Source organism: Pithys albifrons, chromosome 4 (genome assembly GCF_047495875.1).
Source record: "Pithys albifrons albifrons isolate INPA30051 chromosome 4, PitAlb_v1, whole genome shotgun sequence".
NCBI classification, from domain to species: domain Eukaryota; kingdom Metazoa; phylum Chordata; class Aves; order Passeriformes; family Thamnophilidae; genus Pithys; species Pithys albifrons.
In genome coordinates, this window is record NC_092461.1 from 63,203,614 (window position 1) to 63,230,841 (window position 27,228).

The following is a 27,228-nucleotide window of genomic DNA, read 5'->3' on the forward strand; positions in this document are numbered from 1 at the left end:
GGAAAGTATAAGTTAGCTCAATAGTCATCTTTTCCTGGTAAAGAAATAGGACAATGTTATGTTTAAGTCCTTGTTTCACAAAGAACATGATTTCATCTCCTATAGACATAAACCAAGTCATCTTCAAGCCAGGTATCTACAGAGAGTCTGAAAACCCAGAGTACATCCTGATCCATAACACTCATTCAGGAACCTGGGTAATTATTAGGAAACTTAAAATATTAGACTGTAATTACAGACATTTTCAAAGACAGAAGACAAAGGAGACATGAGAAAAAGTCCTACAGAGAAAAGAATAGGAGCAAAGGGATACAGGAACCCTCAATAAGTAGAAGAGAGGCACAAGTTGGAGTGTCAGAACCCGGTTCTGCTCTGTGTTCAAAAAAAGGCAAGTAATATAGTTCCTTCTGAGGACAATGGAATAACGAGCTATAGTGGCTCCTAGTAAACAGATACAGGTATTAGGGTAGGAATAGCCTCTTATCAGATGGGCAGCTTGAAATTTTTTTTCACACTTATAAATGCTAATTACTAGTTTATAAATCCCTGGTTTAGGAATTGCTCTGTCAATTAAGAGTTATGTAAGTTTTTTTGTGAAAAAAATGTCTTCATTCACAGACTCCAGCATATACAAATTAAATAGCACAACTTCAGTATTTTTCATAATTTTTTTCTTATTTACAGAAAACAAAATGTTCCACTTAGTATTTTTTCTCAACTTTTTCCAATTCTAAATATAAATATTTAGCAAACTAGAAAAAGAATGCTATAAAGTCTATTTTCATTCACTTTTGTTTTATGTTGAGACCACATGCTTATTTAAATGGCTACGTTTCAGTCATCTTACTATCTCCCTTCAGAGTGCCAGCACCATATTCTACATCATCATTCACTAGCAGTATGACAGACTTTTCTTTTCATGCTTATGCTTAACTCACCACATCACAAAAATCTCACAGTATCACCAAAATACAAACAGGCAACAATTTATATATAATTTAATTTTAATGTACAAAGATGACCAAACCTCAGAGCATCCAGTTTGCAGAAAATCTTCAGAAGCTAGAATTTGACATCATGTGTTTGAAACAAAAGACATTTTTCAAATTACAAAAGGACAGAATTTTTGAAACACCACATGATCTTGAAGCAAAATTTGTCATGGTACAGAAGCCGAATGAAACAAGGTTCTACTCTACAGCTGTACAGTTCTAGGATCAGCAACTGTCAAGTATATGGACCAACTCGCATCAGCAAAATGAGAGTATCAAGATCTATCCTTGAAAAGTAGGGCACTTGCTCAAGACTCGGTGATTTGGTCCCTACTTTCAGAGAAATGTCTCACAAACACAGGAAGCTTAGACTGCATCTCACTAGATGGGTGATGGGAAATCAGTCAAAATCATAGTGGAAATTTGTCCTGCATGGTGGTTTATTATATATCAACTGTGTTTCAATGAACCATTTTGTACTTTGGTGAAAATGTACCAAAACAGATTTGCTGTCACAGAATATTTCTAAGTTTCAATAGAATTTGTTTCAACAATGAGTTTGACTTATTCTGTAACTGAACCAAAACTGAGGGGAAAATTAAGCAGAATTAGAACTGACTGAAATTTTTATTATTTCTAGAGAAGACTTAGTTCTTACTTATCTACTCTTCCAACTAATGAATGGACACTAGAATTAAAATCTGTCTAATTTTAACTTGTTCCTTGTGTTTGTCCTTTCAAGTTCATTTTCTGCTTGCTTATAGATATGTTTTAAAATATAAACTTGTATATTCACAACTGTAGGATCAACAAGCACTGGTCATTTTCAAATGGATGGCTTTGTGTTAAGCATGCAGAACTGTATAAAGACCATGTGATCCTTCTTTAAAATCTTTTCAAATACATGATCCTCCTCTGTATGTATGAAGTCCATCATAAATCACTTAACATGCATATGTCACTACATACTTAGTAAAATGCTTTCATTATATTCTGACCTTTGTTTTTTTTTATTATACTTATTCATTCCTCAATCATATCACTAATTTTAAATCCCTCATGACATTATTCATCTCAACCTCATCTCTGTTATTTGAGAGATTCATGTATTATATAACACTTGCTCTTGAAATTATTTGCTTTCAATTCAGAAAATTTATTATATCTACATTGTAGCATTTGCATAGAAATGTGTGGGATTTCCCTTTACGGAGCTGAGATTTCCCCATGTCATCTTAGAAGACTGGAAAGACATACTTGCCAGTATTTCTGATTTTCTGGTGGTGTGCCCAGCCAGAAAAAATGCACATCAGATTCTTTAACAGGTGTTTTATGAATCCTGGCACAAATTAGTATACCTTTATTTTATACTGGGTGAGGGTAGATCAGTACCATCTATGGTACCATCATGGTTTTATCTACACACATGCCCTTCAAAAACATGATTTTCAGACAGAATCCGACCAGTTGCTAATTAAATCCTGCCTTTCATTAATACATTGTATGACCATCTTATATCTCAAAGCACAAAAATACATATATTATTATTGAGCAGGAAATTACTCATGTATTTAAATCTCGTAACAGCATTCAGATAGCGTTCTATGGTATTATAGTCAAACTGGTTTACACTGTACCTGAATATTAAAAGACTAAGAGAATGATGGCCCACAGTACTAGACTGACCAAGAGCAACCAGAAGTACTGTAATTGTAAATTAGATGTGATGAGAATGCTGCATTGAAGCACAGTGAAAGGATTATCTCTGATCTGATTTAATATGGAGGTGGTGAAGAAATCAACCTACTTTGCCTAAAGGTAGCTAGCTGTGAAGTAAGAATTCTGTTTTACAAACTATTTTGAAACATCCAGATTTGTTGTTCTTCAAATATAGTATGTGATCATCTAAACATTTAATTAAATATATTTATATACACACATGCACAGAGCTCTGGCTCTGAGCATCTTCCTTGCAGCTTCTGCTTAATTCTGGTTTTACACACACAAGAAACAAGTGGTCAGATTACACAGATGTCAAGACTTCTTTGTGTGTTTCGGCTGCAGCTGAGATTATAACAGGCAGTAGGAAAGAGTGGAGCAATCTTTCCAGTAAAAAAATTAAACAAATAAGACAGAGAGATTTCTGCAGGAATAACACACACACTGCAGCCAACTTCACTCTGTTGAAGGAAAAGAAGTATTTCCTAATTAAATAAATAAAATATCCTGATGTTTCCAAAGATGCTTATGAAATTACAGTTCTCAGTTCTGAATAAACTTACAAGTTCAGAATCATTTGAACAAGACAGTCATCAGACAAAAACTCTGCAACAGAACATAATACATTTGATGGACTCCATTAAGTTTTGCATGTGTTTTGGCAGGCCTTTTTAGATTTTTGATATGGGGGTTTGTTCTTATAAACACAAATCTGAGAATAAATATTTAGGTCTCAACAGGCCCCAAACATTCTGTTTCTCAGATGAGTCCTTACTACCTCTTTGGAGAGGCTTCGGCAAAAAATGTACAATGACACCCAAAAATGTTTTGAGGTACAAGCTAAAGACATGAAACAAATGGAATATGGTGTGCACATTTGGACAGAGGAATACATTGTTTCTAATCATTCTTGCTGCCTGATGATCTGTGTAGTTGAAGGGGCATATGGTACCCACTGACTCTGGCATAAACCCAGAAAAAAATGTCAAAAGAACATCAGTATTAATCTAGCTGGCAGAAAATAAGAGCAGCTGACATGGCAAAGAGGCTGGAACCAACCTCTGTGACAGCAACTAAAATAAAATTTAGCTCAAATACACATGGTATTTTCAAAAAGTTGCAGATACAATTATTTGCCCATGTTAAGTCATGAAAATAATAGGAGGAATAAAGTTTTAAATCAGTGCTATGGAAAAAAAACTACAAAAGGGTATGAACAACAAAGCACAGAATCAGAGGATAATTAAACTAGGAAGGACCTCTGAAAGTCTTCTAGCCCAACCTGCTGCCTCAAACCAATCCATTGAGGGCAGGTGGTTCAAACTATCCAGTAAGTTTTTAGTATCCCCCACAATGGAGATTCCACAGCTTCTATGGTTAACTGGTTCCACTGTTTGACTGCCCTTGCAGTATAATTTTTGTTTTCTCTTGTCCTTTCACTACGCATCATCTTCAAGAAAAATCTGACTATGTCTTCTCTATCATTCTCCAGCAGAGTAATTAATGGTCACAATGAAATCTCCTTTCAGCTTTCACTGCTTTCATCTCAAAAGTGGAAAAAAGCCCACTGCTGGCTACATTCTTGCTGCTGCAGCCTATACAGCTCACCTTCAGTGCTGCATGAGCACACAGCCACAGCTGGTCCCTATTCAAGTTCTTGTCCATTAGCACCCCAGCAAAGCTACTTTCTAGATATTAATTTCTCAGTTTTTACGATTGCTCAAGGTTTTTCTATCCAAGGTGCCGAATTTTGAATTTGCCTGTGTTGAACCATTATGAGGTTCCTCTCAGCCGACTCCTCATGCCTGTAACTCTGAATATCAGCCCTGCTACCCAGAATACCAACCACTTCCCACAATTTGGTCTCACCTGCAAACCTAAGAGAATACTCTACCTCACCATCCAAGACATTAGAAAAGTCTTTTAGAGTAACATGGGTCCCAGTACTAGTCCTTAAGCATGCCAGTAATGATAGATTTTCCAATTGGACTTTGCATTGCCAATCACCATGCCTTGAATCAAACAGCTGCATCCAGTCCATATGTTACCAATGGAGTTTAAGGATACTATGGGAAACTGACAAAGGTTTTACTAAAGTCAAGGTATTAAACATCCACTGCTCTTTCTTTGGTTGCAGGGCCAGTTTTCTCAGCAAAGAAGGCAACCATGCTGACCTACTCAGACATTTATGATCGCATAAATCCATGCTTGCTGTTGCAAATCATATTTTCCTTCTTGTGGCTAGGAACACCTTCCAGATAAATATGCTCAAAAACCTTCGCAGAGAGTGAGGCTAACCTCACAAGCCAATCAGCTTGTAGTCCCCAAAATCTCCTTGCTCTTCCTCAAAATTGATGTGATATTTGCATTTTTCTACTAGTCAGGAACCTCCCATAATCATTTAGACCTTTCAGTGATGACAGAAAGGCCTTACAATGACATTAGTCTCCTCTTTCAGCATGCTCAGAATTAATCCCATACAGTGCCATGCATTTATGTATGTCCAATTGCATTAAACACACCCTAACTCTACTTCTGTTGCAGGTGAAGTTGCACTTCCAGACACTGCTTCTAGACTTAAGGACTTGCTTAGCTTGAGAGTAAGCCTCACCAAAAGAAGAGTACTAAGTGTCTTCCACAAGAACAGATTCTTGAGCCCAGTTTTATTATGGATGTATAAAACAGTTCTTTGTTTGACATGAGACCTGGTAGTTTAGAATATCCAGCCTCCTCTTTGTCCCTTTCATGGGACAACCTATGGACTCAGCAAGCATGAAACTTACAGTAGGCACACAAATGAAGGGAGAGAAATGATGTCACAACCCTATTTGGAATAAAGACAGAACTTAAGATATTTAGGAGAGGGCATGAGAATTATTGATGCGTACCCCAGAATCTGAAGACTAAGAGAGGAACACTTTACAATGACAGAAACAACTTAATACATCTTTGGCCACTGTTTCCAACAGCAAATCTCCACAAATTGCTGTTATCCAGCAAATATGTAGGCTTAGACACAGATGACGAGTGACTATAGGCATTTATATGAATATCTCTATTTACTCTTGAAAGTAAATTAAAATTCACAGGATTCTTCTGAATTGACTTAAAAATTCATGTGTGCACTGAGAAATACAGTGCAACTGATGATCAAATTAGAGTCTTTTTGAAGAAGGGAATGTGTTTCATGAAGATAAAAAAGACAAATGCACCATTTCCAGAAAAAAAAAAAACTGAGAAAAGCTGTACTGTGGAACACAGCTACATGTAGCAGGCATTTTTACTTGTTAGTTATTTATTCTCAAAAAAGATTTCATAACCATACAAGACTGTTAATTACCCAAAACCACAGTATCTCTACTGAATAAATTTATCATGATTTACTTTATCCACTGCTGTGCTGCATTTTGACTTAGTGATGCCATGGGGTGATTTTCCTTTGAATCCAGTGATGTCTAGACTTCCCCATTGTGCTTTTAGAGGAAAGACAGCAAACTCTTTATTGCTGCATACTGTATCCCTGCTTGCATCTGGTCCACCTAATCACACTCACAGTTATTACAAAGATTTGGCTATTATAAAAAAAATTTTAAAAGCTACAACAGCCAAGAGAAGGAAATATCATTTTGCATTTTATTTTGCAGAACATATCTTGCACACACAATTCTGTGTGTGTGTGTAACTATATTTATGTAAGTATGCATATTGCAGATATATTTATTTATGAAAAAAAATCAGCATTAAGAATCAAGCTTCAAAATTAAATTTCTTCAATAGCCACTACACAGAAAGCATTATATTTCATTAAGGCCTGTTGTCTCTGTTTTAATTACTTCTATTTTACAGGTGATTGATGATATTCTCTTCAGCCACTCTACTTCTAATCTGCCTAAGATTCCTTCAGTAACTCTCAGAGCAGTACACCTGTACTGCTGACACTACCCCCATACCTTGGACAGCACCTGCTTGTAATTTCATAGTTTTGCATTGCCTGACCCACTGAAAAAGATCTATTAGGATTAATATCAACATAACAGATTTTAGACATGCGAAATGGCAATAAAAACTAAAGCATCAAATTATAGCCAGTATCCAAACATAAAACTGTGCACGACACAGATATTAGTCTATTTTTAATCCATCTATCTAGAATTCTATTCTATCCATAGATGACAACATAGAGTATTATAAAATATTCATAATTCAAGTGAGAGTAAAGCAGGAATTAAACTCTTCTAATTTTTATTTCAACTATTCATAGTTTACTTTCCATTTTAATCCTAATTCAACAGAGGAACATACTATGAGTTTGAAAGTACACACAAATTATTAATGTAGTGAAGCTTACATGACTTGGACTCCGGTGATGGTGGAGAAATGTTGGACACAGCAAGGTCACTCTTTGACTTTTTAGGCTTTTTTGCATTTACCTGCCATGGCTTATCATAACTTCTAAAATCTCTTCTTGTTCCTTTATTTTCTGTTGAAAGAATCAAATTCAATAATTATAACATTTATAGGGTCATTTTTCCAAGACTTAATAAGCAATAAAAAAACCAACAAGATCTATCAGTCCAAACCAAAGACAGCTCTTTTCTTTTTCTGATTTCTATTAAATTTAATATATTCATTTAATTTCCTAAATATAAAAATTTAGAAATTAGTTAATAGGTTTTTCATGAAAAATAAGTTTATTTTTAAAAAAGTCCTTAACATTAATTTATTTTCTTAAATTTTACTGCCTATACTGAAAATTTTATATTTGATATAGATAAAAAGTTGATTTGTCAGTCAACTAACATTTTGACCATCAGCCAGAAACTATTTATGCTCTACTATTGTCTGAAACAGATCAACAGTCAATTTTTAAACACAAAACTAACATTGTAATAGTACCTCGCACCAGAATATCAAAGCTAGGATTTCTACTTTACAATAAGAGCAGATATTATTTCAGAATATTTTTTAATGCTTCTGAAGATCGACAACCATCAATTCCTCACACTGAAATGCAAAATAGCATAGCATCTTCTCATTAGGGACTGGAATGAGAGGTCATAAAAAGTGTGTATTATCAAAAAAAAATACCTCAATAGAGAGCTTAATCTCTGTCACAAAAACACCAGGGAAGGAGAAAGGAAAACAAAGCAAAGAGAAAATGAAAGCAAAGAGGAAGCAAGGTAACCAAGAAACTTATATATGCACATGCTTTACTCACTGAGACTGGGACTGTTTCCGCTCTGTAACTATGACCCATACTCACATGATATGTACATAGGCTGAGCTGACAGTCAGTAGTGTATAATAAATCAGTATCTACTGGACAAACTGGATTTATTCTGCATGCACAAAACCACAGATAGTACATGCTCAGTAGGTACTTGTGCATCCAGAAAATCATGGATGAAAATGTGCAAACATTATACTGGAGACCAGCCCTTACCAGCACACAGACCATACCTGATGTTTCGCTCTCTGCCCAAAGGGCAGCAGAGCCAGACAGTGTTCTCTGAAGCTGACTGCGGTTCCCCTGTTTGGACTGAAGATGATCAATTAGAAATGGGATTGGCTGGTCAGGTGTCTCTGTTATCAGCTTGGTCATCAACTCCTTTAGAAAATCAAAACAAAACAAAAAATTAGTGAGGTACTGCACCTCAACTAATCCTGTATTTACCAAAAGTAAATGAGCATTTATAAAGGAAAACTCTATTTTCAACTTTGAAGAAAACGGCTGGAAACACTCACCTCCTCAAACTACTACTAGCTTTGCCCTATGAAGTGCTCATGTCTGAAGTGTTACTAGCCTACACAGTCTCTTATCTGCAGGAATTTAGGTAAAAAAACCCTTGCCCCTGCTACCTGCTCAAATTTACCCCAGTCTGTATATTGTGAATTTAACCATGCCGAACAAGCACGTCTTTAGAGCAGCAGGTAGCTCTTCTCTGACTCACACATCCAGGATTCTTTTAATTGGAAACTCGTGTATCAGGAAGGTTCATGTATTTTTCGTCTCACACAGACATGGAACAATTATCTGATTAGATACTCCAAGGTCTCATCAAACAGGCAGACACTTTTTAATGCAACTCCTCAAAAATACAATGCCATGCCTTGATAATATCCAACTGCTGTTTTACACTTTGGCCTTGCAGGGCTGCAGAAAGATAAGCACTCTCCATATTGTTGCTGGTGTTCTTCCTGGCTTCTTAAATATAAAACACATCAGGAATCCAAAAGGAAGCTGTGGCTCTGCTGTGCTTGTGCCCTGAGAGGAAATAAATGTCTCATGTGGTGGGTGGGATGACCCTGAAACCCATATAGTTCTACAGGAAATCTGTGAATGCCACTGCAAAATGAAAAAGGTCTATACAAGTGAAAAATTACATGAACGTACAACTAAATCAGAAAGTTAACAAAAACAAACAATACTCACAAACCAGTAACAAAAAACCCCTAGCTAAGTGGCCTAGTTACAGCAACCGGGATCAGTTTCTCACTGTGGGTGTAACCAAAACTGTGTATTCTATACTCTCTCTGTCATTTGTCATGAACTGTTAATAATGGATTGTTGGCAGCAGCTGCCCAGGGCACCCCTGACACCTCAGGCTGCAAGCTGGGTGTTAGAGAACCCTGTGAGGCAGGGTCTTCACACCAATGATTTAGCTGTGATAACTCCCCTCCAGGGAGGCATTAGCACCTTCACACCCAGACTGAAGGGTCATGTCTGCTATTGGGTCATCAAGGAATCCAAAAATATCCTATGACTCACAGAGTAAATCACCCATTGTGAAACTCCTTGCCCTGGGGGAGGTATTGGGCATTCCCACTTGAACCAGAGGGTATATAATCTTGGGGTTTGGGAACTTCTAGTATCACTCATCAGATCCAGAGAAGGACAAGAACCTTAGCAGGACTTTGACCACAACTCTCAACTCGGACTGTGACCATCATCCTCACCAACAGGTTTTCCTTTCCTTTTACTTTGTACTGAGGGGGGTCATGTGGTGCTCAGCACAGTGGCTAACACCATTTTGTTCGTGTCCCAGGGTGCTGGGTTATACATTGGGTTATGTGGGTTAAAACCAATTTTTTCTCTGTATCATTGCAGTTATTATAATCTTTATATTAAATTGTAACTCTAACTTGTAATCTCTTTTGAGTTCCTTTCTCCTGCCAGTTTACCTGTAAATCAGGACACTACGTTATTCAGAGCACTTACTGTCTTGACCCATCCCCAAGCATAGGGGAACTTAACACACTTAACTCTATCTCCACTTCATCTTTTCCACACGCTTTCATTTAATAAATAATTTTTCAAATACCACCATTTACTTAGCACTACCACTGATTTAAAGAAAAACTAGATATTGATAATCAATCACAATTTTATTATGGCCTGGCCATGGCCAGGGCCACCCAGAGGGCCCATGCCCACTGTATGTGTCCACCGGGTATACAAAATTCAACCCTTTTTAAGGATTTAGCTCCAAATGTTATCTGTTCAAGGCACTCTGTACATTTACGTCATGGAATTATACATTCTGTTGTTTATGTCTTATGTTGTTTACTGTTCTTCAGCCCCAGGTTCTACTTCCCAGCCCCCCCCCCCTCTGGTCCTTCCCCCTCCGGTCCTCTCTGTTAGAAAGCACTTCACATGTGCTTCAAGCTGCTTCTCTATTCAGGCAAGTCCTCTGATCTTGGTTGCACATATTCAAGTTAGCTCTAGTTCTCTTTTATCTTAATTGCCCACCATTTGGGCTGGCCCCACTTGCCAACGGTTACATTACATTACATTCTGCAAAGTCCCAGCAAATTCAAAAGCTAGCAAAAACACAGTTAAATTTTAAGCCATATTATTCTTTGTTTCACCATCAGTTAAGAGTGTTGGGAAAGAGACATCACTGAAAGTACACCAAACAGCAGTAAACATGAGTAACACCATACAAGATTACTATGGCACATCAAGTTATCTTTGTCCACTCCAAGAATTTCCACTCTTTTTATTCAAGCAGTGGCATAAACCATTATGTATGAATGAAAACAAGGCAGAAACAAGTTTTCCATTTCAGAGAGAGAAATTTAATTTCAGAAAACAAAAAAGAGAAAATACACCAAATCTCCTATCTTGTGAAGACATGATCTTCTGTGATGTGGTTTTTGATATCTATCTACAGGGAACAAAAAAATCCCAGGTGGTTTTGGTTTTGAAATGTAACTCCACAGGGAGAAATTAAGCTACTTCCTAGTCTTAGAATTCTTATAACTATGGAGAGCATCTTCATCTAGACTGTCTCTCACCAAGGCAGGAGAAACCCTCTTGTATACATCATACAAGAAAAATCCAGAAACTGGAGTAATTCATACTTTGGTTGCTTGGCAACACTAACAGCAATTTTATTTTCCCCTGTCAAAAAGCAGAATTAGTGACAATGGAAAGATGTAATCTAGTCCTTGTAATGGACCACAACAGCTATAGGAATTCCACTACAGAGGATTCTATTATCAAAGGAAAAGTGCCAATTTATAATAGCTGACTTGTAACTTAAATAATTTCTCAGAATCATGGTTTGAAAATTATTTTTCTTTCTTAGATTAATAAAAACAAGATTATGAGAACTGAGATACATGCATTGATTCTATTGAATTTTTAAAGACAACCACATGTGAGAACTTCTTACTAATACATTACAAAACTAACACAACACTAAAAAAGGGAATACACAAAAATGAAAAATTTTAGAATGCCTACATGTCAATGTAAGACAAACGCCTTTGATTGTTGCCATCACTGATTTGCTTGCAACATGAAGAAATGGCCTTTACTTAATAGAAAGAGATCTAATAAAATAAAACTGATTACAGGATTCTTTATTTTATTGTGAGATACTGCAATAAAACTGAATATTATATTCATATGAAGTATAAAAAAAGTGCTATTCGAGGTGATATGAAATTAGATCCTATACAAAAGGACCACTTTTTTATCTACTGTTATCACACTGATAATAAGATTTGACAGTCCTATTCTGTGACAGCAATTAGAAAACTTTAAAGAACTGTAGATATAGGTTACTTTTACCTATCTGGAATACCAAATGTGTTGCACCAGTCCTTTACATCTAAAGTAAAAAAGAAAAAGAAAAAAAAAAAGAAGAAGAAATAACATAGCTGGAATCCTCATAAACTGAAAAGAGTATGCAGTCCAAAAAATTACTACTAATTTATGTAATAAGCCTCAAACTGATTTGCTCAAGCACTTTCAGAGCTGTCTTTAAAAGCAACTGCAACTTAAAGTGAATCCAAAGGTGCCTCATATTACAAAGCCAGTCATTTAAGAACAACAAAGCTCTTTTCTACAAGTATTCCATTGCAAAACTGAGAAAAGAAGCTCTTAGGGATCTGCTTCTCAAGCTGCTCCCAGCAAGGTGTGAAAGTAGTCTCCAACTTATCACTTTTCATGGAGTTCCTGAACTCTGGAGAAGGTGCAAAGAACACCTCCAACCCAAAAACAATAGCAGTGATAATGGCTTCAGAATAGCTGTGTAAAACCATATTCACATGCAGGACGTGTTCTCTCTGTTCCATATCCTTTTCCCACACACACTGCCAGAGGTCCCAGAAGTAGGATCTCAACTCTATGACCCTAAATATCTTTGATCTTCTACCAATTTCTGCCACTTAATTCATCAAGGGACCTAACTCCATCTGCTCAGCCCCCAGCATTTGAGATTTATAATCCCCAGCAAATTGGCAATTACATGGAAGTATGTTATTTGTCTGTGTTCAGCTGTTTGGCTATGACATGAGGTGGAGGGGTTGGAAGGGCAAGAGAAACAAAAGTAAAAACAAGCCCAAACTAACCCAAAATAAAAAAGCAAAAAGCTTCACACAGCAGTAACCATACTTAGTGACTATTCAGCTCATTTTTTAAAGTAAATACATACTTCACTGAAGTGGAAAAGACATTACAGATTATGAATGCCTATTAAGGAGTATTCTCATTTTAACACCATTTCCTAGTAGAATTAAATTAAACTTCTGATGAAATTATCCAAAGTTCATGTGATGATCTCATCTGTTGCTTGGATAACATCTTAATAGACAGCAGGAATAATATACTACATGGTACTCTAAATATACTCTTACATGTTTGAAATGTTTCAAAAAAAAGATGACAAAACTGAATGTATTAAGTAAGAAAAACTAAAATGTACAAGGTACAAAAATAAATTTCTTTTTTGGTTAGCAGCAGTCTGATCTGACTCACAAAGTGCTAAGTAGGCAAGGTTTCACAACAAAAAGAAAAGGGAAAAGACCAACTAGTCTCAATGAAGACGCCTCTACAACAGCAGAATGAAAACAGCACAAGATCATTGGAATGGAGATTTATTTCTTGATAAAAACATCATCAGATGAGTTTCAATTATGCATGAAAACAGAAATGCAAGACACTTACATGTCTCTTAAAAACATTAATTATACTTTTTTGCATTTCTAGCTCAAATTTCTAAGTTTTCTACAATTCAAATAGGAAAATCGTGTTCTTCTGTGCACAGTGTGCCATGGAAGATCAGGTGTCCATGCCACCAAATGAACTGTTCATTACTCATAATCTATCTTCTTTCCACTGTTATGTCTTCCTTTCACTCCATATCCTTTTGTCTTTTCCATCAGTGGGTCTCTCAGTCTCTTCCTATCAGCTGTGTAACAAAAGAAGCCTGTTGAGATGTTAGTAACTATGAAATCCTTGTGCACCCGTGAGACACACTGGGGCACAGAAAACGGGTGAAGGAAAAACTTCTGTGGTTACTAAAGGCTAGAGCACCAGGGTGAATACATTAGTTTCTGCTGCTTCCCCACTATATTGATCCAAATTTCGTTCTGCCCTGACTGAGGGCAGAATAAGAAAGAACAGCAAGGTGATGTAAGCTCAGTTAGTTAACTCCTTCAAGAATTTTACCTTGCATTGTGCAAACCAGTTCTACTTTATTCTGTAATGTTATCTTCGTATGTTCTTACATTCACTAGTTTTACTGAATTATGCTACATAAATGGTCTGAAGAAAAAAAAAACTTGTAAAAGTTGATTTGTGAATGTTTCCAAGAGAGATTAATTGACATATATTGATGAGGCTGCAAAATATCTGGGAAAAAAAAAGTCTAAAGTACTAATTCTTTATAAAGAGAATAATCTTTCCCTATTGTGCTGTCCTGAGGTCCTCTATTAGTTATTCAATGGAGGCTCAAATTTTAATTTCCTTGTGATTTTTCATGCATTTAATACAAATGAAACAGTCTTCACAGTCTATTAATCATCAGCCCAATTACAAGAAAATCCTAATTATCTATGTCTAAATGTATCTATCAGGTTATTAAGTTAATTAAGAGACATTCTATCTTGCCCTGTAACTGGTAACGGTAACTATACAACAATAACATGTTTTAACTATAGATATTTCTACAGACTATGGCACAGAGTGCACAGATTTTGACTGTATTATGTTCTTTCATCATGGTTTAAAGCAGATGTTTAAACTCGGTAGAGTGAATTGCCCTCAGAAGATGTCTATCTCTCCCTTCTAACCAAACAGACTAGGTAGCATTTTGATGGGATGCATTTCCAAACTAAGTGAATTAAATACAGCAAGTTTTCACAGGGCTGATCTTGTCAATAAAGAAGTCATGAGAGGCTAGAGGGCTTCCAGTTGACTAGCCAATGAATGTTCACTTAGGATAAGAAGTGGTGCTCTCTTGGCTCCACTGGCTATATATATCTATACATATAGATATAGATATATATATTCACACACACTACAATGAAACTTAGACACTTAGAAGACAGACAGATATCTAAATTTAGGCTTCCTAATCACTTCATATAGGCTGCAAGTGAACAAAGAAAATACAAAATTGAGGGAAAACTTATGAAAGGAAAATTGGTTTAATAAACTTTTTAGTGATTAACTTTTTCTTTTCCCTTAAAATTCCTTTCTGATTTCTGGAAACAAAAAGTTTTAAAAGTATATTTCAACATTATTCTTACTGCTTAAATTAAGAGTATGCAGTTCTTAAATGTGAGCAGAAAGGTAAACATCCCTGCTTCTGCCAAAAATATTATTTTATATGGAAATACATTTAAAATACCAGCATACTTTTTTTTGGAAAATAGCTAGGCTTTACATCTTCTCAAGCAATTTAGAATTAAAAGTAGTAAAATAATACTATATACTATAAACAAAATGGACATATATTTCAAATGTTCATAAAATGACTACCACATCTCCCTATCAAATAAATTACTCAGCCTTAAGCAAATTTCCTCATAAACACAATTCATTTAGTATCACAAAACTGCAGTACATAGATTGGAACACAACCCACAGAGAAAATACTTTGGACATCGAAGTAAAGAGAAAGTACAAAGCTGATACTGCAGGCCTGGTACTGCAGGGCAAACAAAATCCTCCTAAAGGTAGCACTGGCAGGAAAATCTACAGTATGGGACTAGTGGTACAGGTAACATTTTCAGACTCAGACTATCACCATTTAAAGTCTCAAACTGTGTTTTCAGCATCTCAGATCAGAGTAATAACTGATATAAAAAGTGGCAAATATTTATTTATTTAAATCAATTTAAACAAAGGTGGTTCATACAATGAGAATAGGAGGAGGAAGATGAAAACAAACATTGAATAGTTCAAGGTCTTTCTTAAATGTTCATGTATTAAATATCAGTACCAATTCAATAACAGAAGACTAATCTGGGGGTCTACGTTAGTAACCTCTTGTTTAGGGAGACTCTGGAGACCAGAATGGGAACAGCACACAAACCCTTTGCAAATCATATAATCAGTTCCCTGACTTGGATGAACTAACCTTATATGACACAATTCTAACTTATGTATTTAATAGTTGATAAAATATGCATCATTGATCTTACCTAGCAACCCAGAAACCTTTTGCATGGATTCCAAAGTTTAACTGAGTAAGTTCATGACAGTTTATCCAACTCCACCACACACGCTACAATATGCAATATCTGCCTGAACTGCTTGCTGCATGTTTTTATCCTTAGAGGGTTTTTTGCTTTTATCTTATTCTTAATACTTCAAATATCTTCGTCCCAAATATATTACATCACTCTCGAGTTTACAAAATGGCTTCAAACACCTTTCATCTTTGGCTTTATTATTGAAATATTTCCTTTCTCTCATTCAAGCATCCCAGAAAAGAATCCTGTCAAAAGGTAAGGCATTGGTACTAGGTTACTCTAAGACATTAACTAATTCTCAATAAAAGAAGAAGAGGTTAAAGACATGCTTCTCAGCTTTGCCAATCACGGCAACAGTTATCACATTTTCACCCATGGTTTTCAAATGACAAAGGTTTTCTATGATACCTTACAGTTCTTTCTGCAGGCCTGTATCTCTGCGTAACAATCTCACACTTGTGAAACTCTGCCTACCATATCACTATCTGAAGTCAGCAAGGATTTATGAAATCAGGGAGTTCATGTTAGTGCAGAAATAGTGTAAAGTTTCCTTGAAGTGTATATCAGAAATCTTCCTCAGTTTCCATCCACTTCATCAACCACTGGAAATTCTACCCTGAAGGTTATGCACTTCACAGTTCAGCCAAGAGAAAATGAAAACTGCTGGTTTTCTGAAAGGTCTGTAGGATTTAAAACAAAAGGAATACAAACAGATAAAGGCTAGGAAAGACTATTACAAGCAAAACTTAAATTACAGCCATAAAACAACACTGACTGCACATCACTGCCTTACCTAAAAGCTAACTCAACAGGCTAGAGCTGATCTTTCTCTTATCAGCTGAAGTAATTCCAATTTCAAGTTCTAAGGTAAAGTCACTTGTTCCACCACATTCAATGATTCATTATTGCAAGTGTTAAAAAAAAAAAACAAAAACCACATCATATTTCCAGTTTAAACTTTACTGACTTAGCTTCAACCTCTCTTATGCACTCTTTTTCTGAGAGAGGGTGATGGTAGAAACTAAAGCAGCAGGTATTATATGGTAACCCTGGTGGGTTGACCCCAGCCAGCAGCTAAGCACTCACCAGCTACTTATTCATCCTTCCAGTGGGATGGGGAAGAGAATGGGAAGAGCAATAACAAGAAAAAATTCCTGAGTCAATATGAAGACAGCTTAATAACCAGAGGGAAGAGAAAAAAACCAAAATCGAAGAACAAGTGATGTGAAGACAATTGCTCACCATCTCCCACTGCCCTGTCAGTCCCCAAGAAATGGCTACTTCACAAAATTTACTCCCTAGCTTTTATTGCTGAGCATAATGTTATATGGTAAGGAGTATCTTTTTGCCCAGCTTGAGTCAGCTGTCCCAACTGTGTCCCTACCAGCCTCTAGCCCACCCCAAACCTGCTTGCTGGTGGGCAGAGAGAACAGAGAATGCCTTGAACCTGTGCAAGCATAGCTCAGCAAGAGCTAGAAGACTGGTGTTTCAACACTGTTTCAGTCACAACTCTGAAATACTCCGCTATATGGGCTGCTATGAGGACAATTAACTCTATCCCAACCAGACTCAGAAATGGATACTAATGGTTTATGAGTGGTTCTCAGGAGAAGTCTATATATGAAAAAAAAATTGGTATATTAAGGTATTGGAGTCAGCAAAGAACTTAGGCTCAGGTACTTTGCATGCATGAGAAGGAAAAATTATAAAACCAGATGCATGCTTAAAATGCCTTGATGAATTAGGTAACTGTTCTGTAACTGCAGAATTGCAAACATTTCCTTCCTCTTGGGAGCCTATCCCCCAAAAAATAAGGTTCTAGAACATAACTAGACAAATGCTTTGAAGGTTGATAGAAATCTTCTCAATGACATCCCACAGAAAACTTGGAGAATACACATTTTCAAAATGTGAGAGCAACCAACCACACTTCTCAAGTGCTTTTCTATCTCCCCCCAGCCCCATCTCCTGATTACTTATTCCAGTAAAGTTAAAAAATGTAAATATATATTTCCAAACTAGACCACACATTGAATATACTACTGATATATTACTGGAAGAAAAACTTATCAGAAACACTTGTCACCCATATATCACTTTTCATGTTTTTTTCTAGTTACTTTTATCACAGTTTAGGGGATTTAAGCTGATTTATTTGGCAACTGCTTAAAGAAAATTACATGATTTTATAATTCCTCTTTTTTTCCTCATATTCAGTTACAGTCCCATTAAAATATCTAAAAGCACAATACCAGAAGTATGACACTGATAATTTTGGTCTAGGAATTAAAAGTCTCAATCTTACTACTTAAAACCCCAAATTTCAACAGTTACTCTTAATTTTTCTAGCAGAAGACAGGGGACCTAAATCTGGAGTTGCACAGCAAGAGACTATTTAGTTCAAAACTAGTAAAAGTTCTAGTCCTATCTAAACCCATGAGCAAGGTGGAGACTTGCCCCACACACTTCCTAAAACACCCCCTAATTTCCCTGCTGGCTTCACTGCACTAGTAGCTACAAAGCGTGTAGTGGGGTTCATTCCACCGACATTGTCATGGTCTCAAAGAAAGCACTATCAAATCAAGTTTTACAGCACACTTCAGAGCCACAAGTTTGATAGCCTGGTGCTGTGCTTTTTCCATTTCACATGGCTCTCTTCTACTACTCTTCTGTCTATTGTACACTTAAAGCATGTACAAGTCACTGAAAAAACTATATTTTTGCAGATAACCACAAAGTGCCTTGTGGCAGCATGAATGTGCTATGCTTGCACTGGAGTAACTGCCTTCCATTCCTCCTGTGAAGTTCTAGTTTGGGGGAGCTGCAAAAGTACTGCTATGTGTAGGAGAAATTGAAATAAAAAAAGAGTCAACTTCAAAAAAGTTTAGGACTAAGCCATACCCTAAATAAGTTCACAATGCAAGTAAAGATTATTTTCTAATTTCTAAGATTTTCTCTGAAAAACTGCACAGCAATACCTGCTTTTTAACTCTAGCTTGGCACTTGAGACCTAGCTACTATTTCAGATATTGCTTTGTATTTTGGCACTTAGTACTATGGATAAGTTCACAGTATGTGGCATTTCAAACATAGTACTACGCATACAGTCTTCGGACCTAACATTGTGACTAACAAATCCCCCACTCTACTGAAATTTCAGCAATTTGGCTTATATCTAAATGCACCTCATTGTTTGGATCACATCCCCAGTGATTTTTGCTTTGTTGGCCTTATTTTAAAAGGAGGTCTTGAGAAATCCCTTAACTGCAATCACAGAAGTATGAACATCAGGGAACCTCCATGGTTGAGCTGGCAAAACGCCAACTGTCCAAGACAGGGTGAAAAGGGTTCCTCCTCCCCCCAACCAGCTAAGGGAAGAGAAGAGGGAGAGGGGAAAAAAAGAAACCTCAAAACCAGGTTTATGCTGAAACTAACTACATGTATTTATACAGAAAAGAGAAAATTAAGAGGAAACTACAATATAACACACACTTACACAAGTTACATATATATAACAAGGAATAACTTCCCACTCCCCAATTAATACAAAGCAAAGTCTATTACACTAGATTTGCAAGTACTCTGAGAGACACATAGCAAGAAACAGAAAGAGTAGTAACAAAAATGTTTCTACTTCCCTGAATGCAAACAAAATGCAAGCAGAGGCAACAGAAGCAGGGCCTAGCATAGTAGAGGAGCTGCTAGATGTCTTCCTCTTAGTGCAGCCATGATGGAACTAACCAAGCCACTCCCACACACTGGATTTTACCCCCTTTGAGATGATGTAGTATGGTATGGAATACAATATTATTGGCTGGAAGAAGTCAGCTGTTAGCTAGCTCAGCCCAGCTTAAATCAGCTGACAATCCTAGGCCTAGCTGAACTTTAAAACCTAAATTTAGGCCCACCTGGCCAAACCCATAACACATTTTTACACATCAAAATCCCATTTGGACAACAAAGCTGTATTTTCAATGAAGCTTTGGCCTGATGCTCATGCCACAATTTGAAGTTTGCCTCTGGAACAGATCACCAGATATCTTCCAGTGATTTCACAAGTGCATGCAACTAGCATGTAACATAAACCACAAGATACATGATGAAGCTGCAGACAGTCAGGCCCACATCAGCATAAAAATTAAAACTCAGAGCTATCAGGTGTCCATTAGCAGGCACTCTGTTCTGACAGCTTTTGAAACAAGACATGGTAGCTCATGTATTATCTGTCAGAGGCAAATAAACATTACTTCTGCTGTGAAAAAAAGGAAACAAATAACTTTGCATTACTATAGCATTAGATTTACTCAAGTTTTACAAAAAGAAATATAAATTATATGATATTTTAAAATTTCTACTGCCCAGTGTGTATAGCCAAAGTTATTAAATATTCTGTGTAAGTTCTATGCTTTCAAATTATTATAAAAATTGCTTTCATATTTTTTTAATCTTGATCAAGAACTTTCATGCTATTCCCATGGAACTTCAAGTAATAACCAACAATTACAGTGATACAAAATGGAGAATGTGAGTTACCAGAGTCCAAGGTGGGGAAGTTCTAACACAGATTTAATTACCTTGAGTTTAGCTGCCTACCCTAAGTTTGCTCAAGTAATGATCACTAAACAAATGCCAAAGAAATTAACAGATGTTCCCTGATTGTTAGAATTTGCTTAAATCATGTCATTTGGAGACGTTCTTTAGTACAGCAACTAAACAACTGCCGGTAGTATGCATTCTAATTACAAGTTTTATTCATAAACTTTGAATAGATTAATATCTATGCAGATACGCATCTTAATTTCCTTTTATTTACCTGGGAGAGATTGACTTGGTCTCGTAAGACTTCATTCTAGTATTGTAATCAGCTTTTTAAATAGATCTAAATGTTTAATATGCAACAATACAACAGAGACTTCTGAACTGGAAAGGTCAGAATTTGTTGCCATAGAAAAATCTGGAAATTAATTTTCACCACAGCAAAATACAAACAGTTACTTTATGTCTTAGAATTTAGATTCTGCAACTGTGGCTGAAACTCCTTAGAAAAGACTAGGGAGTGTTTTTGTATAGCATTTTAGAGAAAACAGATAAGTTATTTCACATATAAGCAGTTGTTTGATTAACCTAAAGCTACTTTTATCCTCTTTTTCCCCCAAAGGAAAGGTCACACTGATTTGCCTGTCACAGGTAACACAAGATGCACAGTATCTTGTTGGAGTAAACACCACTGCAGACTACCTGCAAGCTCTCAAACACCTTTGAGAACACTCAATTATGTTCGGTTTGATTTGACACTGCTCACACTGCTTTTCTAACTGCAGAAGGAAACTATAAAAATCTTTTTACTATTACAAGTAGTACTTTTACTTTAGCAGCTATTTTAACATACATTCATTTCGGTGTAGATGAAGCTTTTGCTTAATTATACATACCTCTGAACTTTGCTATTTGGAAAGAAAAAACAAAACCCACAATGAAATGGGAATTAGAACTAGTCCCTTTAAATGCAAGAATACAGGAATCTTTTGCCATGCAGAAGCCATCAGTCCACAGGTATAACAAAATTTGATTATAAATGCAAGAATTAACAATATTCTAGTAAGTATATAAATAACTATGCTAATTAATAAAAAAGAAATATTGACTAATTTGTTTCTATACTCTAGGAGATCTTCCTGCATTTTGTGTACTACCATCTATTAAATTCTACCACATGATACTGGCAACTATTTTATTTCTAGTGAATATCAGCCAAAATTACTTGTTTGATTTTCCTTATTAGCCAGCAAGGTGACAGAGAAACTTTAATGATACTTTTTTTCCCCTTCCTTTAATATTATTTTCAAAGTTCTGACAGATTTCTAACATTCTCTTCCTTCATGGATAGTCTCTTTATTTCAATTCAAATTAAAATAGAAACTTCTGTTTCTCAAGGTGAAGAAACTTCTGAGAATCATAATCTCATCATAGACTAAAGGAAAAAAAATGGAAATTTGGTACACATAGGGAAAAAGACATGCAGGTGTCCATTTTGAGCTAAACAGTGCAGGTTTCAAGTATTCAGGTTTCAAATGAAGGATCAGGTATGAGACACACAGTAGCAGAATTGCCAGGGGAAAGAAATGTTAACACTGTGTGCCAAGGCACCCGTGTTCCATATGTCTGAGGCCACTTTCTGGGGTTCCCAAACTGCTGCCCCCTACCAGGTTCATTGCTCTGCCCGAGTCCTGAGAAGCTATAGTTACTGCATCTGTCTCCATCTAAAAATGGCTCAGAATTGCGGAACAACCCTCACACTGCCATCTGGGATTCTCCTGAAAAGCAGGCCCTTGAGTATCAAGGTTTCAACACACCAAGATTTCGCAGGGCTGAGGTCTGAGCCCACAGGATGACACAGCCTACCGAAGGTGAACAACTTGCTGACTATTCCTACAAATCCAAACCTATGCTTGCAAAGCAGGTTACCTGCTCAAAATGCATTGTCCAAGATCCCCTCCACAAGTTTACTGGCTTACCTCATTTACTGGTTTTGTGTTGCCTTGAAGTAAGACTCAAAACTCTTCATGCAGAAGTTTTCATTTGCAGTATGTCTGGACAATTTCTATCAGTAGGGTACCTTTTTCTTGTTGCCGCCAGAAGATGAAAATGCAATATAAAAACAGCAGAGGCTTTCAGAAGATAATTGATTTAACTACATATATAGGAAGGATAACCTATTACATTCATTTTGTATATCTTGAAATGTACCCTGAAAAAAGACAACCATATTCCCTAGAGGCATGGGAGGAGATAAAATAACAGACATTATTCAGAAGTGATATGAAAACCAGCATGGATATCTAAATAATATTTAGCTTTGTTCATCTAAGAATACTGTATTTTATTTTAATCCTGCAGTATGTGATGTCAAAAATTCAATCTAAACCCTTGTATCAGAACAGTTCTGCATTAAGTTATTTCCACATCCAAACATCAATTCCCTATGCTGAAACACAACTACAACATATTGTGCAGACCTGTAACTTGAATGCTCTTTTTCACCCAGGTTTGGCTACTAGAATCACACTGCTCAATTGCATTTACACAGATGATGTTACAAATCAGAGAGAGAGATCAGATCACTATCAGAAGAGATAAAAGCCTCTCAGTCTACTTCCATGTTTTCCAGAATTGGCATTTTGCAAAGCATGCCCATTCCTCTGGAGCACCACGAAGAAGAACAGATCCCTATACAACTTCTGCACAGAAAGTCACTGAAAGACTTGCTTCAGACAAGACACTTCCTCCTCAGAGGCTGGATGTCCCATAGTCATGCCCAGAAAAGAACTCTTCAGCAAAAGACAACTGATGCCTACAGGTGAACAAACAGTTGAACTCCATGAGGAAAACCACTAAACTTTGTTTAGAATATATGATGGCTATTAGATATAATGGATTACACCCAGGCATGTTTAACATAAGACATGGAGTAATGCCAAATGAAGTGTTCTCTATACTCAGTACTACACAGATGCATCAACACTTCAGGCTGTCTTCCAGGCTGGGGCTGTAACTATCCCTGGACTAAAACAGCACATAATTGGGTTTTGTTCTCTACATTTTTGATTTGGATAAATTTAATGTTTGTTTTTCAAATCTCATTTCCTGTGTTAATACAAAAATATGCTTCAAAGTAAAAAAAAAACCACACCACAAACACGTGAAAATTTGGTTTATAATTGCACACACATACTTACTGTAGTTTGTTTTTACATATATCACAGTAATCACACAGACCTTTAAAACCACATTCTTTAACACTCCTTACGTCTGACTTTAATCTTGAACGTCACTATTTGAACAGTTTCTATATAAAATATAAAATTAATGCTTAAGTAATAGATGCTGGTGGGAGATATGAAAAGCATTCTGCTTTCCCACAAATATTTATACACATATATTATAGATATATATCACGCTCATGGAATCATTTGATATCATAGAAAATTAGAAGAAACTAGCGCAATATTCTACCGAAAGCAGGACAAAGAGATGCTATGAGAAAGGCTTCTTCATTAACAGGCTATGTATGTATATGTATGGCCAAACTTTGCAAATGAAGATTTGGGAAGGGCTCTCCCCACATGGGTGTGCCCTTCCAGCCTGTGCAGTGGATTTTTAGGTGAGGCACAGCGTGTGCAGAACTGGCTCCACTGTTTAAGTCCTAAGGTCCATTTGCCACGGCCGAGCAAGCTTGGACAGTGACAGGGAAGTCCTCGGGACTGTCACAGCACCCGGTACTAACCGAGGCTGACCCTGCTGAGCATCCGAGATCTGACGGGATGGGATGGCAGGGAGGCATTTAACTGCCAGGGGACGGTCCCCACAGAGACTCAAACTCACAATCTTGGGATTCAGAGTCCAGAGTGCTCTCCTTTACACCACGGGACTGCCCCCTCATGAACATGGTACCTCTTATTATAAGGACTTAGGCGAATGGTAAGATCCCATTTTGTGTAATACTATAGTAAATTTTCAAATGGTCAAATGTTATTCAAAACCACTGTATAACTAGTCATGGAAAATACCATTCAAGCATTTCTGTAGTACAACAACTACGACAAAGAGAGCTTGGTAGGAGCTTAAGAGACCACCAAACTATAATTTCCATCAAGCAAGTCAGCATAATGAGCAAGTTCAGCTTAAAATCAACTCATCACAAAAGACCTACTGACTGCTTTAACAAAAGATTTCAGATTTCCAGACTTTAAGGTTTAAAGGACCCGTGTTTTCAAAAAGAAGTTAAAAAATATATCTATATTTCCAACCAGACTTAAAGTCGTACATTGCTGACAACCCCTATCCAAAAATGATGGCTATAAATTTTGCCTTCTCAGACCTACTCATGTCTGCTAATCAGTGTGTCATTATGAAGAAATTTAAGGCAGCATAGCTTTCATCCTGAGGAGAAGCACAAAATACGATATATGAAGATTTAGGCTAAAGTATAAAAGATCCTGGTTTTGATCTTTTGTACCTCTCAGTATAATACCAGAACTTATGGCTGAAAATGAGATTCATTCAAATGCACATTCATATGTGGAGCTAATGGAAAAAAGTTGAACAACATATATGGTTTACCTTCATTATTTGTCACATAGATTACTGATTATTTGTTTCACTAAAAATTTACTTGCATGCCCAAGTCCTTAAAAAATCCTCACCTAAGTAAGTAATGTGTAAAGTCTCCCTTATGCTAGCTTTAAAGACCAGCTGAAAATGGAGAACTATATCAATACCAAGCTGCAAAAGAAGCCTCTGAAACAAGAGGATGTTGGACACTACTATTTGACTTCTGAGAGACGGAGTGCATTGATTGCACAGGCTTAAGGCTGACACCTACCAAATAATGCCCACAAATAAAGTTGGTCTGAGATAATGGGGACAGCTAAATAAATACTAGCTTACATAAGCAGAATAAACTTTCCATTCTGTAAATTACAGAGGAGCTAATTTACATATATGATGGCATTATTAAAGCCATTTTTATATAATGCAAAGCAAAAATACAAAATACAAAACAAATATTGGTCTCTGTGTACCAAAAATATACACTAATGAATATATTTTTCCCAAAAGAAAAAATAGCTGGAAAAAAAATCACATAAAAATATGAGTTCTAATAATTATATCATAAGGATCAACTTAGTAATATCACTTTCTAGCCAAACAAGGTAACTTTGACACATATACAAAACTGGTATTTTTCTAAACTTGATCTTCTTCATGTAAATTGTCACTGCATATTTAGTCACCATACCCTCACTACCCTAGCATGACCTGCAACATCCAGTAGCTGTCCTCTGGCTTAGCTTTTTCAAACAAGGGACTAAATGTCTATGTTTTACAAGAAACTTACAGCCTTAAGTGGATATTTAAAGCAATACTACTATACTAACAATTGAAAACTTTATATGGCTAGTAATGGTAATTTTTAAGGATAGACAATTGAATTGTACATAGAACTGGAGTTGGGGCCATCATTTCTCACTTCTACCATCAAGACTGTAGTGGTTTGGGCAACTAAAAATCACTTTATTTCTAGAATCTGAAATCTGGAAAATTTTAGATGTGACAGGTTTTTGGGTTATAGAGCTATTTTTAATAACAGCCAAAGTATGAATAATCTCATTGTCTAGCATTTTTTATTTAGAAAACAACGCCTTGTGAATCACTGGTGTCTGTCTGTTTGTTTCTGATACTGCAAAGTAACTTCCCAACCCTGACAGCAATTGCCCAACTAAAGCTTCCAGATTATTTGATTGCTCTTTATTTAATATTAGACTAAATCTGGCTAGTTACGAGTGAAGGCATCCCTCCTGTAAATCAGGGTCTTACCAACTGCAGCCAGGTTCCCCATGGGAACACGATGGGATCACATGGACTGCACTGCAGACTGGAGACTTGGCAGTGCTCTGAGCTGCCACACTAAGCGGGGGACAATGGGGGACAAATCAATTTTGTTTTGATTGTGTGGTACCAATTAAAAGGATTAAAAGCACTACCAGACACAGAGGTAGCGCAAAGAAAGAAGAGGAACCAGAAGGACCATAATGAACTCAGGGCCTTGCTGTGAAAATTCCTAAAACATGTGAAGACTACAGGACCCAGAGCTGTTTGCAGGCTCTGTGCAGATAAACAAGACAAAGGAAGGGGAAAACACAAGCACAGAGTAATACATGATAATGCAGCAGAACAGCAGCAGCAGAAGTAGGAGCAGCAGCCAGATAACTATCATTTCAGTATTCTATTTTATTTCCTCTCCTGAATTCTTTAATTTTGCTTCAGTGTTTAAGTAAATATTAAGTGGATCTTCATCTTAGCCAACTTCATTCTTCTAACATTTTCTTCTACTATGATAGGAAAAAATAGAATAAAATGAATTTTCTTGAGTTTCTTAGTTACCTTTGTTCATTTTCTCCCCTGCTATCTTTTTCTTTCAGGTATTCCTCCTTCCCAGAATAAGAAATCAAGATTAAATCTGTTACTCCAGCAATTTAATCTCCTATTTGCATGTATCTCCTCTTTGTTCCCTATTGGCAAGTCTCCATCCAGGCCTTTGTCTCCAAACAGCTTCAGTATCATACACTGTATTTTAGACTACAGGCATTATTCGAAACCCTGGCACTTACGAGGAGCTCTGAAACACTTTTTTTTTTTCTTCTGGGGGCTCTTCATCATGCAAAAGTGCATGTCTTAAAAAAGATAGTGAGTTGCAGCCTGTAATTTTTTCTAAGGTTAATCTTGTGAAGAGCTCATCCTCAGCACAGTTATGGGTGGTGGTTCGTAACAGCACACCCAGAAGAATTTCTGCATCTGCAAACCTTGGTTTTCTCCTTTGCTTGCATTTCCCTGGACATTTCCGCTTTGTCCTCATTAGGGAGGAAGGACAAGATTCTTCAGAACACTTAGGAAGCTGAATTCCCAGGTCACGTTAGGTGTATTGAGCATGTCATACCTAACTGCGGTGGACATGTGCAGCTAATAC

The 27,228-nt window shown here is 36.6% G+C and overlaps 1 protein-coding gene across 5 annotated transcripts in view; it reads right to left on the reverse strand.

Annotated features, from left to right (window-relative positions):
• The window catches only part of C4H8orf34 (chromosome 4 C8orf34 homolog), a 157,345-nt gene that overhangs the window by 119,964 nt on the left and 10,153 nt on the right, over nt 1-27,228 (reverse strand). For all 5 annotated transcript variants that reach the window (XR_011697730.1, XM_071554389.1, XM_071554391.1 and 2 more), the window contains exons 2-3: nt 8,172-8,319; nt 7,060-7,191 (exon numbers count right to left, since the gene is read on the reverse strand). Coding sequence is in view for 4 of the 5 variants with exons in the window: in XM_071554389.1 (XP_071410490.1) it covers nt 7,060-7,191; nt 8,172-8,319 (280 nt within the window). In the remaining variant the exon portion in view is untranslated. The remainder of the gene's footprint in view (nt 1-7,059; nt 7,192-8,171; nt 8,320-27,228) is intronic.